This window comes from Lynx rufus, unplaced genomic scaffold (assembly GCF_022079265.1).
Source record: "Lynx rufus isolate CCGP_SWC_20201006 ecotype Redwood Valley unplaced genomic scaffold, mLynRuf1.p SCAF_17, whole genome shotgun sequence".
NCBI lineage: Eukaryota > Metazoa > Chordata > Mammalia > Carnivora > Felidae > Lynx > Lynx rufus.
In genome coordinates this window covers 50040236-50054204 of record NW_025814831.1, presented here as the reverse complement: position 1 = coordinate 50054204, position 13969 = coordinate 50040236, and the positions used below count along the sequence as shown (strand labels likewise).

Genomic DNA, 13969 nt, shown 5'->3' with positions numbered 1-13969 from the left:
TCATTTTTATCATTGTGGGACCAGACAGACATAGCAAATATAAGATGCTACAGAATTCTTTGGAGTTCAATTTATGTTGCAAGTAGTTTAAACTTTAGAATGATTTACTGCAGGTCTCAGGGAACCAGCATGAAGAACTACAGAATGTTCGAAAACACATCCATTCCTGTTTCACCAAAATTTCCTGTTTTCTGCTACCTCATCCTGGCTTAAAAGTAGCTACCAATCCAAACTTTGATGGAAAACTGAAAGGTGTGTTTTTTAATGAATATATACTTACATTACTTAGTCTGGTTGTAAAATTGTCATTTTATCTACTGGGCTTACAGCTGCTGATTTAGGTTATCCACTTGTGTGAGTCTGATGACTAAAAAATGTCAGGAGAACTGGGAATCCTGGTCTGGTGCTGGAACACCTTCTTGGGGAACTGTAGGATTCCATGGGTACTAAATACGTACATGGAGAAAACAGGCAAAGTCTTGCATTCATCTAGGAGGCAGCGACTCTGCCCTTTTTGCAGAGGTTTCTACTTACGTCTGTACATTGAGAAATGCTCCTTAATGTCTTCCTGTTTAATTTGCCTTATTTGCATTAGAGGAGAAAAATAGATGTCTATGTTATTGGAATGCTGTATTATAAGTTATAGAATATTATGATAAGTTATAGAATTAAAGATTGAAAGAAACATTGTGTAGTTCTGAACTCAAGCTCTTTAAAAGTGCTACTAAGGAATTTAATTATAAACTATTAAAACCATCACTAAAAGTGAAATCCTCTTCTGGATGAGGACCAGTTGCTGAAAAATCCAGAAGCACTAGAGTGTTTTTAAAATAGTGTATTCTAATAGTATGTAATTATCTGTCAAACAGAGAGGCATTCCTAACATTTTAAGATTCCAAAAAATCTCAACTTGTTTAAAAAAAAGGGTTGGGGTGGGTGGAAGGGGTCTGAAGAAATAGAATTTAATAGTTCCTAATAGATATCACCAGGTCTTTAGATATTTGCTTTGTAATTCATACAAAAACATTTCTGACTTATTTACTTGTAAGGCTCGCACTGAATACACACCCCACTGAGTTCAGATATTTGCTTAATTTCCTGTGGCCTTTCTGCATCATGTCAGGGTTGGTGCGACAGTGACATTAACAAGCTTTTCAGCACAACTGTTCTCAAAGGGCTTCAAAATTAATCTTAAAAAGGGACAACATAACATGTATTCACTTTTACAGAACTGGCAGGTTTGAAAAGCAAACCTATTTTTTTTCCCCGTTTCCATGGCATTTGTAGTCAGATACCTTATATTTAACTATGACAGTATCATAAATAGAATCTCACATTTCATCAGCAGTATTTCTGTACATGTTTTAAATTATCTTTATATAACAGAACAGATAGCACCAGGCACATATTAATGGAGGGATTCCAGGATCCTATCATGTCACTTGTCCCTGTCACTTACGAATTCCAACCCAGTAATGAGCACACAGACCTCTTGATACTGTGCACTTACCTAATGCCGTCAATGTGTTTTGAATAAATTACATAAAGGGTGAGCTCCCACAAGGCCCCTCTTTCTTCTCTGGAGTTGGGGAGTCGTAAACAGGCAGGGGAGGGCCAGGCCTTCAACAACAGTCCTTTATTGGGACACAAAAGTACTCTGGCTTGTTCCATTCGTGCAGTGTACAGCCACAGTTCTTAAATTAACCGATAGATTTTGCAATGAAAGAGCTCAGGGAGAGAGTTGAAGACAACACACACAGGTATAGAACCCCCACCCCCCTTTTTTTAAGTTTATTTTCAGAGAGACAGAGACAGCATGAGCAGGGGAGGGGCAAAGAGAGAGGCAGAAAGAGAATCCCTAGCAGGCTGTGTGCTGCCAGCACAGAGCCCGATATGGGGCTTGAACTCGTGAACTGTGAAGTTATGACCTGAGCCAAAGTCAAGTCGGACACCTAACCGACCGAGCCACCCGGGCGCCCCACGAACCCCACTTTTTTAAGCAGATTTGTTTCTCATCAAATTGTACATATATGTCTAAATATGTACTAACCTACACAATTGTTTTACAGGTACCCCAAAATTATGAGTTTACCAAAGTGGCTAGCCTGAGAGAAAAAAAAAATGAAAAGCAGCTTCAGGTGCCCATCAAAATTGCATTTTGATGAGGCTTTCTAGGATGCCTGCTGAATCTGTGTGTGCCAAAATGTTCTTAGCCTCAGTTTCTCCTTGGGTAGTTTTGAAAGTCAGCTATCTACATTGCTTTTCCATCCCATCCTGAATCTTGTAATTCGATGTGAGTTCTATCTGGGATGTCTTGTCCACTGGCTATGCTGCTCTCCAGAAGGCTGGCATCTGAATAACCACTTTCTTCCTCTACGGAAGAAACGTCTCTAAATAAACAGTTGTGCAAAAATTGTTCTCTGATGATAGTTCCCACATACTCTTTCATAAACTTACAGAAGTACTTTCTAGTTCATTATCAGCAGTAATAATTGTTATAATTACTATTCATGGTCCCTCACTACTGAAAATGTTATCTTACCATTTCCTCTGTTATGTGAAATTTATGATACTATGATTAAATTTAGCTGCTATTAATTTAGTGGCTTCCCACATAGGAAATCAAAAGGATCAGGTTCATTCCTGCATTCAGACAGTTCTTTCCAAGTGCCCACCGAATACCTCCCCTGACGTAGTCAGTCTGACCTTTCAATTAACAAGGAGTTACTTTTTTTGTGTTTTTTTTTTGTTGTTGTTGTTGTTGTTGTTTTGAGGTTCCTCTGGGTTATGGAACCACATGTAGAACGGCCAGGCAAACCACATCATAAATTGTGGAGATGCATTCTTAGCAGCTTCAGTTAGAGTTCAGGAAGCGTAGCCAAACACTATTGCAAGATAATGGTTTTTTAAGAAGCTGTTTCTAATGAATTGTTAGTCAGGTAATCCTGAGATCTCTTTCTTGGTTGATTTACACAGCAGTGCCACACCAGTGCATCTGCCCCGCAGAGTTCTTTTACAGCATCTTATCATGTCCCCAGTTGTGGCAGATAACCACTTTGGCCTAGCCCCTGAATTCCTGGCAGAGTTTTACTCCGGTGGCAAAGATTATTGAAGGAATGGTAAAGACAGAACAGCATCCCCAGTAACGGTCTCCCCACACGTATTTGTTTGAATACTTGGAGTGGGTCAGAGCTAATTAGCACACCTCTGTAAATTGACCTGAACTGGGCTGCCGATATTCTGGGTCATGTGTGTACTGTGTTGAACTGATAGTGTTAGCAAGAGCTCACCACTGCGTATGTTGTGAACCTTTGGTTTGTGTTATCTGAATCCAGAATTGGGATATCTGGTATTGGTCTCAGTGAGAACAAAGACTATGGCCAATGCCATCTTCAGAACGCATTTTTAATCCAAATATGTGGTTATATGCTGGCTGCTTTAATGATAATTACCACACTTGCTGGTGCATGAGATACAGGTGTATCTTATTTCATTCCAATTTTGTAAGGGAGTGGGTGGGGAGTGGAATTTAAGTACATGTGTTAGAAGTGATTTTAAAGTCATTTTAAAATAAGAAAGGTTGTTTCATACAGAAATTCGGGAAGAATTCATACATTCTAGATATATAGGAATATTTTACAAATGCTAAAAAAAAAAAAAAAAACACAAAACAAAACAACCAAGGTGATAAGCAGAGAAGAAAACCTACTGGTATCTGTGAATACAGATGCATGTGGTAACATAATACAGACACCAGTATTGTTCGTGAATATTGGTACCTGAAAAGCAAACCGCAATAATAACTGAATAAATACATTTGAATAAATCTACATATAATACAAAGCAAAATTATGAGTAAGAATTGGTACAATGCAACAGCAAAATACATTTGAATAAACACCTATGCAAGTACTCATAAAAGATTGGGCACTACAATTTCAAAGGTATACAAAACCTGAAGTAAAAGAAGTCTGAAGGATTTCCAACAGTATGTTCATGCATCTCGTAAAGGCAGCAAGCAAGAGAAGAGAAGCATGAATTCTTATGTAAACTAGTATTTCAGTGTATAGTGGGGTTGTAGTAACACGCAAGGAAAATGCAAACACAACCACATGGTTTGAATCTTTATTCTTAAGACCTCAGAAATCCCCACTCCCAAAGCCTGAAAGCTCAGTGATTCTGCTTAAATTCAGATTTTTAAAAATTGTAGGCAGTTATTACATTTACTTAGATATCAAATCTCTGGACATATCTTGCTTTTTATGTAGGTGTATTTTTCTATATCTTTTGAAATGATTTAGAAATTATCACTATGATCAAAAGACTTCTCTGAATATGTATTTTCTATGTTACTTTGCTAAATATGTAATGTTAAGCTTGAACCTAATGCCGTAACATGGATTATGTGTCACCAGTTGTCCTCAACATGATAGGTGAACAACTCAGACATCCTGATTTCCTCCATGGCCTTTTCTTGCCATGTTATTTTGTATGGGCGAATTTCATCACCAAATGTCGCATCACCATCACTGTCTTTCTGAACTTGAGTACTAGTTAACAGACCTTATTCAGTTCTGTACACTTTTCATAAGGTGGGAACACTAAAAACAGAGCAATTTTTGCATACATTTTCTGGCAGGAATACATCTTATAAACCAGTGAGTATCTGGCCTTTTTCCCATTTATGAGCCTGTATACATAAAACCACCAACAAACTCATCAGAATACATGAAATGTGGTTATGTGAATGGGATGTAAAATATTTAATGTTTAACATCAAGAAAGCTACTTTATGGGTGGAAGGTAAATATGTAGTTGAAATAAAGAACAGCAGTTTAGGCAAGGAGGATCACTCATCCAAGAAAAAATGGGTTTTGGGAATTGCTTAGATGATGGCAAAGTGAGTGATGGCTTTATCACTGGAGAAGAAGTAGACAAAATCAAGAATGTTTTATTTATTGTATGCCTTGGAGGACTTGGATTGGATTTTTAAAATAATGATGAATGTGCTTTTACTTGTAGAAATAGATGATGAATTCATCAAAAACTTGAAAATACTCATTCCTTGGCTACTTAGTCCTGAGAGCCTAGATATTAAAGAGATCAATGGGAACAAAATCACCTGCCGAGGTCTGGTGGAGTACTTCAAGGTATGACTCTCATTTCTAGAGCATTGTTTTGGAATGCAGTTCCTACTTGAAACAAACAAAAAAGTATAGACTCTGTAATATAGGGGCAAACCTAGGAGGAATCTATAAAAATGAGAAAAAATCATTAGACTCCCAAGAGTAGCTTGCTTTCTGAAATTAAAATTTTAAAACTCTTAGTGTTAACTTTATCTTGAGAGAAATATATTTTGAAATATAAATATGAGAGTTGGTAAAGTCTGTTTTTTGTGGGGGGAGGAGGTGTTTCTCGAGGTCCATAACATGTAGTCCTCAGTCATGACCTATGCTGAATTTTACCTTCATTCTGAAGATTCTTCCGAAGGGGCTATCCTTTACCTTTCTACTAGAGAAAATTCCTCCACATTTCCTGTCTCTGCACCACGGGCCGATGTAAAGTGGAATAACTTTAAATTTGTGTTTATTTTTTAGCTCAGGTAGCACCGAATACTACACTTTTTTTTTTTTTTAACCAACCATATACTTATTGGGGAATTTCAGTAATCAATCTCATTTGTGGAGTGATGCTCCAAGGACTAAACTATTTTTAAAATTCACATTTTTGTCATTAAAAATACTTCACATATCTCCTGTGTGATTATTTACCTTCATCACTCTTAGCAATTAATGAGATGTTATTTATCTATCTAAAATTTGAATTCTTATTGTGCATAACACTATGGAAGAGCTTAGAAGTTAGTAGGAGGTTAAGGACCCTTACAGAAATCAGATATTCCATAAAGCTGACAACAGCAGCAGGTACAAATTCCTGTGAGTAAATGAAAAAGAAAGGTTACTCCTAGCAGAGGGATCTGAGAAGGTTTTAGAGAAGGGGGCAGTGACTTAAGTCTTTAAGAAGGGTAGTATTGGCCAAGTAGAGTTGGATGAAAGGGCCACTTCAGAAAAAGGGAACAGGGACTAAGAAAGGGGGAATTAACACATGAGAAAGATAATAGTTCCCCAAACTGTCAAGACTTTAGACCTTCGAGTACAATTTCACAGAGTTTGAGAAATAGTGAATGGAATTACTTGAACATGAGTCTCTCTTTTTCTTTTCATTTTTTTAGGCTTATATAAAGATCTATCAAGGTGAAGAATTACCACATCCCAAATCCATGTTACAGGTATTTATTCATCAAGAGGCGTGACATTTTTAAAAATACTTGTTACTAAAGCTAAGCTTTCCTTAGCTTTAGGCTATGCTAAGCTAAAGATAAGCTCCAGTCCAGCTGTCAGTAATTGCCAAATAAACATGGTGGAATGATTTATTGGAAGGTTATTTTTCTGTTAACTACTGTTTGTGTGTTCAGCTAAACAGTGTTGGATACACATAGAGGAGCTTCACTTGTGCTGACTATACAAACACTTTTTTTTTTTTTAAGTTTATTTATTTTGAGAGAGACAGACTGCAAGTTGGGGTGGGGGTGGGCAGAGAGAGGGGGAGAGAGGAATCCCAACAGGCTCCACACTGCCAGCACAGAGCCCAGAGGGGCTCAAACTCATGAAACTGTGAGGTCATGACCTGAGCCGAAACCAAGAGTCAGATGCTTAACTGACTGAGCCACCCAGGCACCCCAACATACGCTTTAGACCAAAGAGTTCTCATTCTCTTTGTACAAAATTAGTTTGGAAAATAGACTCATACTGTGGTTTAAATTCACACATGTTAACAAGTAGAAAAGCAGGTCCAGGTTTTTAAACAAGTGGTCTCTATAAACATTTAAGGAAGGAGAAATTAGCTTTTTCTTTATTAAAAAAAATTAAGTTGTTAATAGTTCCTTTTTGTCAGTGATCCATTGTTCTACCAGTATCAATCTTTAAACTTAAGACATATTTATATATATATTAGTACAGATAAAATGCACTGTATATTATTTCCCATGTGTTTGGGTTTATAAATTCCCCCCCCCCCACATTTGGTGAGAGGGTTAAAAGTATTTTTAAGAAGAAAATTCTTCCAAATGAAAATTCAGTTTTAGAACTGTGACTTACTGAGTAAATTTCTGTGTTTTATGTACTTTGAAATTTTAATTTTACCAGTTTTTAAAAATGTAGTGGAAATACTTCAATACTTTCAAATTATTTCATGACCTTGTGTTCTTGTACATTTCTTGCACATGATACTCAGAAATGAGAATTGCCTGTGAGAGTTTAATATGAATTCCATTTTACATCATATTTTGTACTTTGTCCAAAGGCCACAGCAGAAGCTAACAATTTAGCGGCCGTAGCAACTGCCAAGGATACATACAACAAAAAGATGGAAGAGGTAAGAATTAAATAATATTTTAAATTATGTTTTAAATAAAATCAGTATTTCTTCCATGAGATCATTCTTTTTTTTTTTTTCTTCCAAGTTATACTGTCTACAAAGAAGTGGTTTTAACTTCTGCTTTCTCAGCCTATGTTTATCACATTTCCATTTATTATATTCCTAAAGTATTTTTTAGGAAAGGAACACTATGTAGGCATAGTGTTAAAACACTTTTTACAAAACATAGTGTTAAAACATATTTTAGATGTGTTCTCTCTATATTAGAGACACTTTTCTTATTCTTTTTTTTTTTTTTTTTGGCCATTTCTTCCCACTATTTATAAGTTCTAGTGACTAATATAATGTGCTACCGTCTCCACTACACTTCCCTTCTTGCAACAATTCTAGTATTTCTATCTTAACTATAAAAACCTGTTAGGAAAAAAAAGAAATTAAGCCTCAAGGGCCAATATTTCTACATACTATATTTCCTCTTTTTAACATTCCGAATTTGGGTGCATCGAATAATTACTGTATATACCTACTAATTGGATAGGTTTTTTCCCTCTGAAAATGTTCTGTGATAAAGATTACATCCAAAGTAGCTGGAGTCTTAAGAGTCAAGAGAAATACAGTATATGGAATAGTGTTCACACCATACCTAAACGGTACTTAGAGTATGTACTTGGTATGCTTTATGTAGTTAAATCTCAAAAAACCAAAGTGAAAGGTATGGGTAACTGAGATTTCCCTTGTAACTTTTGAAAAAACTGCAAATGTGGTCCAAGAACATTTAATATGCTTTCATTTGGTCTCTTGAAGAAAATACTGAAAGGGCTCCATTCAAACAAAATCAGTAAAACTGCCAAAGAACATGTTTTTCATAATTTTACTTTAGAGTTTTATAGCACTACTCATTGTTTTAAGCTAAACCTCATTGGTTAAAAATACTTCAGTGTAGTTAGAATAAATTTCCTAGAAGAACTTGTATATAAGTAGTTTATTTGAATTTGGATTCATTCTGTGAATGAACTCAGTTTGCAATTCGCTTTGTATCATGCGTTTTCATCTTGAGGAATTTGGATTAAGTCTTGGATATTCTTTCCCAGGTGAAAAAGAGAATAAAAATTAAGAATGGCTTTATATAAGTCACCTATAAAGTACCGGTCCCACTTACAGTGATGCCTGATAATGGAGGGTGCAAATGTGGGTTGACAAAACATAAAAGTAGACTCCTTCCGTGTTCTAACAAATTCACCTAGCTAAGTGGAAGATTTTGACACAGTTGTGAATTTTACTCTGCATTGCATAAATGGCACTTCTCTATCTGATACAGATTTGTGGTGGCGACAAACCATTTCTGGCACCTAATGACCTACAGACCAAACATTTGGAGCTTAAGGAAGAATCTGTGAAGCTATTCCGAGGGGTGAAGAAGATGGGTGGGGAGGAATTTAGCCGGCGTTACCTGCAACAGCTGGAGAGTGAAATAGATGAACTTTACATCCAGTATATCAAGCACAATGATAGCAAAAATATCTTCCATGCAGCTCGTACCCCAGCCACATTGTTTGTCGTCATCTTTATCACTTACGTGATTGCTGGTGTGACTGGATTCATTGGCTTGGACATCATAGCTAGCCTATGCAATATGATAATGGGACTGACTCTTATCACCCTGTGTACCTGGGCATACATCCGGTACTCTGGAGAATACCGAGAGTTGGGGGCTGTAATAGACCAGGTGGCTGCAGCCTTGTGGGACCAGGTAGGAATACATTTCATCCTTTTCAACTAATTTCGGCACATTTTTGAATGCCATCTGTTTACCAGACACAATGTAAGATGTTGGAAATAAACAGGTGAAAATGACTTGGGCCCCAGTCTTCGTGGGCTTTAAAATCGGTCAGGATGGCCAGATACAAACTGTAATACAATATGTGAAGTCCCACACAACTGTTTCCCAGTTAGCATTTCAGTATTTTCAAATATCCATGGATTAGGCAGTGGTTTTTTACTTTTTGTCCTAAAAGTTAAAGATGTTAAGCACAGCTGAATTTTTTTGAGCCGATTGTTAATTATGTGTTAAGATTACTTCATACTTAAAACCCATCATTTGGCTAGAGTTGGCTTGGTTAGGGGTGTATGTGAACCACTATCCTAAGGTGTTGTATCACTGTCTCTTTTAGTATAATCTCCTGAAAGCAAGATCTGATTGCTTTAGATTGTCTCTATTTGAGCTAGACATTTGTACCGGGCCACAGGAGTCCAGGTCAAACTCTGGATCAGCTGCTGATCGGTTGGTTGTCCTTTATGTTTCAATTAACCATAACCTAGAGAGTCAGGGTCACTGTGGCCTATTGTTCAAATAACTGATTATGGGTAGGGAAGACAATAATAAACACACCTAGAATAATAATGAACTCACTCTGTCATCCTGGAAGGGTCTTCAGTACCTCATGAAAATTTAGGGGCATTTAGTGAAGCTAAAATAGAGATTCTTCATAGAATTCTGGAGTTAAGACTTTTGAACATTTATGTTCTGCAGGTAGTAATAGCTACAATTATTCCAGCATTTATACTTACATACACTCTTTAGAATTGTAACTAATGAATTTACCATGTGCCTTTGAAGAATCTAGCTAAAATAAACTAATGGTTGCACTGTGGGTAAAGAATGAATGGATCCTCTGACACGGTCTCAAATAGCTCCTCAACCTCAGAAGAGTGAAGAGGGGCTATTTGAGGTCAATTCCAAGGACCTCCTAGAATATGATGCTGAGCCCTATGAGGAATATAGAATTGGGTTCGTCAAAAAATTCAGATGAAATATATAATCTGAACTAAAAATATTTGCAGGAGTATTCTTAAATGCTCATAAATATTGTAAAGAGTTGAATTATCATAATGCTATTAATGAAGCAGGATATATACTTTTCTTTTTTCCCTTTTAAACTGCCTTTGCCACAGGGAAGTACAAATGAGGTAAGTTGAATTTTTTTAATTAAGAGCTATATATTTATAAAAATTACTATGTTCTTATTTTGTAAACTAGCCATTAATGGATATCTCAATATAGATTAGAAAATCTCTGGTGACAACTGCTGTGTTCTAAGATTCACAATTTTAACTATGAATTTTTAACACGGTTTTAAATAATCTATTCCAGACATCTTATGTGATTTGATCAGGAATATCATGTGTTGTTTTGTTTCCTGAATGTGTAGAAAATTTTGAAAGAATTTTTTAAATGTTTATTAGAGAGAGAGCATGTGCACACACAGACGTGTGAGAGAGTGAAGGAGGGGTAGAGAGAGAGGGAGAGAGAATCCTAAGCAGGCTCCATGCTGTCAGCACGGAGCCTGATACCACGGGGCTGGCTCTCATGAACTGTGAGATCATGACCTGAACTGAAATCAAGGATTGGGTGCTCAACCAACTGAACCGCCCAGGTGCCCCCCCAAATCTCCAAATTCTGCAGTTACAACATTGTGTATTTTGTTGTCCTGGGAGTGCAACAAAATACAGTTACGAATCTTGAGGAAACTTAATTAGTAGAGAGTATTTAAATGGAACTACAACCTTTAGAAGTTGTTTTTAATTTTGGCTTTTGAGTGACCGTTACCTTTACCACTGTAAGCAGGTTCCGGGCCAGTGTGCAGTGTAACTTTCTTAGCATACCTCAGACAGGACCTGTAAGTTGTTCATATCTCCTGCACATGGGCAAAACTCTGTGTCTGAGGAAAGAATCTGAGCTTGCAGGAAGGAATCATTTGTTACATAAGAAAAATGATCTCTGTGGAGTTATTCTGGTCATTATCTTCAGGAAGCAAAACTGATCTTTTTTTTTTTTTTTTTCCAACATTTATTTATTTTTGGGACAGAGAGAGACAGAGCATGAACAGGGGAGGGGCAGAGAGAGAGGGAGACACAGAATCTGAAACAGGCTCCAGGCTCCAAGCCATCAGCCCAGAGCCCGACGCGGGGCTCGAACTCACGGACCACGAGATCGTGACCTGGCTGAAGTTGGACGCTTAACCGACTGCGCCACCCAGGCATCCCAGGAAGCAAAACTGATCTTAACGAGAGATAGCACATAATTCTTTCCTCAGTTTCTGCTGTTACATGTAACTGAAGTATGTCCTCTAATTAATATCAATGACACATTTAATACAGGTCAATAAAGAATCATTTTATATAAAATTAAGTAAAACAAATTCATTAAAAAATAAAAGCAATCTAAGCTTTTAAGAGAACAGGGATTAAATTGAATGTTAGAATCTAATATGATAGATCTAGGGCAACACCACTTATGCATTTATACCCATATGCATTCATAAAACTGATGATGGTATTACTTAGACTTAAGAAAACAGCCATAGAAACTTCAAAAAGATAAAAAAAAAATAATAATAATGGAATTTCCTGGGCATTGGTTACTATTTAGAGGATATCAAGCTTTTACCCAGCTTTTAAAAATATTCAGACTCAAGGGTTGCCTGGGTGGCTCATTCGGTTAAGCGTCCAACTTCGGCTCAGGTCATGATCTCACTGGTTTGTGGGTTTGAGCCCCGTGTTGGGCTCTGTGCTGACAGCTCAGAGCCTGGAGCCTGCTTCAGATTCTGTCTCTCTCTGTATCTCTCTCCCCTCCTCACCCTCTCTCTCAAAAAGAAATGAATATTAAAAATACGTATTAAAAATATTCAGATTCTTTACAGACCAGAATTACATCAGTAAGTTGATTTTAACTGGGTGTTCAATATGTGAAAGTGCGAGGGGGGAATGAATCTTAGACATTTGCTGAGGGGGAAAAAAGACAAAAATATTTATGGACACTTATGTAAAGCAGTATGTAAAAATTCCTATGATTCAAACACTGTTGACACAAAGAACAATCACAGTTTTAATGAGCAAAGGCTTTCTGAGGTAATGCTTCTGAAAAACGTTTTGTAAGATATAAACCAAGTAAGGGAAACAAAGCAAAAGAGCATGTTTAACTGAAGGATCCCAGTGGCAAGGGGAGGGCAACATGTGCTTATTTACATGACCGTATCAGGAAATAATGGAAAATAAAAATGGCCCCATTCTGAAAAACCTGTAAGGAAGCCCAGAGAGCAAGTGACCTACCTGTGTATAATAAAGCATCTATTGGCAGTCAGAGGTTATGAGCTCCTCTAATTCCTCCAAAACCGATAATATGCACAATATGAGTTCCCAACACATTCCTCAACTGGAGCACAGTGTTTAGGAAGCTCTGCTCCAAAAGGTGTGCAAGGTAAAAAGAAATGCAGTCTGAGAATAAAACATTTACCACAAAGATCAATCCACAAAAGCAAAAACGCATACACAGTGGAGAGGTGAAGATACTTTTGAGTTCTAAGATTACTAGTTATGAATTTATATCTTATATAAAGGTCTAAAGATTCCACATTTAGCATGCTAAATTTTATATAGTACCATAAACTAATTACACTTAAAAGGAAAAATTTTATATCTCTGTGTTTATACTCTTGATTCTTATATTTCTAGGCTTTATACAAGCTTTACAGTGCAGCAGCAACCCACAGACATCTGTATCATCAAGCTTTTCCTGCGCCAAAGTCAGAATCTACTGAACAATCAGAAAAGAAGAAAATTTAATCTAAATTTTTAGAAATACAGGTGCATGACCAACTGTCAGTTAAATACTCAGTTTTCTGTCTCCATGCAAACATTCAAAGTGCTTCTATCAGGACAGAGTAAAATACCGAGTTCCTCTGAAAACTTCGAAATGGTTTAGTTCTTTTACTTCAGTGTTTAATAAGCAGATGTATGTATGCATGGTTATATCACTTTGTTAACATGTACAGTTTCCTGATTTTGTCTTCAAATATGCTGTTATAATTTCAAGTATTTGTCTATTTATGATGACAGTACATGTGTTCTGCTTGAATTTACTAAATTCTACTACTGGGTTGTAATTAAACCATGTAGTAATATTACTCCATGTTTGGATATGCTCATTTAATTTCCACAGAATTTAAAACTTATTTCCCATAGTCATCCATTTAATCATAGCATCATAACTCAGCAGGCTCATAACTCAGCAGGCTTGATTCAATCTATGTCATCATCTATATACCATGAGCTTTTATTTTTAAAGACATTTCAGAGAGCTTTTCAGTTGCTTTATCAATAACTAAATACTGCTTCTTTTATATTATGATTTAACATAGAATATAAACTTCTGGATCAAAATGCACAAAAAAATCACTTTGTATATGTACTTGAGTTTCACTGCATTGTATATTTTTTCATTTGGTACACAAAGAAATGTATTCTTCATAGGTTTATTCTTTTAACATGTGAACTATTATTAAAGTTTACTCTGGTTCCTAAGATTAAAAACAAATGCTTACTGAATTTGGAAATGTTTGGGAGGTATTAATATAGAATGATAAAAGTTTAGCTCTCTTTTAAAAATTAAAATGCATTTTTCTTCAGTGTTGACACCATCGCAAACACACATTTCCACTTTAATCCACTAATCCCTTTTAAGGTAACTTTCAGT

General features: G+C 36.4%; 1 protein-coding gene across 1 annotated transcript in view; it reads left to right on the top strand.

The window, feature by feature from the left end:
* Window positions 1-13831, top strand: part of ATL1 (atlastin GTPase 1) — a 90946-nt gene extending 77115 nt beyond the window's left edge. Inside the window, exons 9-14 of the mRNA XM_047079690.1 lie at window positions 114-252; window positions 5023-5150; window positions 6233-6289; window positions 7363-7434; window positions 8756-9187; window positions 12949-13831. Coding sequence (XP_046935646.1) covers window positions 114-252; window positions 5023-5150; window positions 6233-6289; window positions 7363-7434; window positions 8756-9187; window positions 12949-13059 — 939 coding nt within the window. The 3' untranslated portion in view covers window positions 13060-13831. The remainder of the gene's footprint in view (window positions 1-113; window positions 253-5022; window positions 5151-6232; window positions 6290-7362; window positions 7435-8755; window positions 9188-12948) is intronic.
* The last annotated feature ends 138 nt before the right edge of the window (window positions 13832-13969 follow it).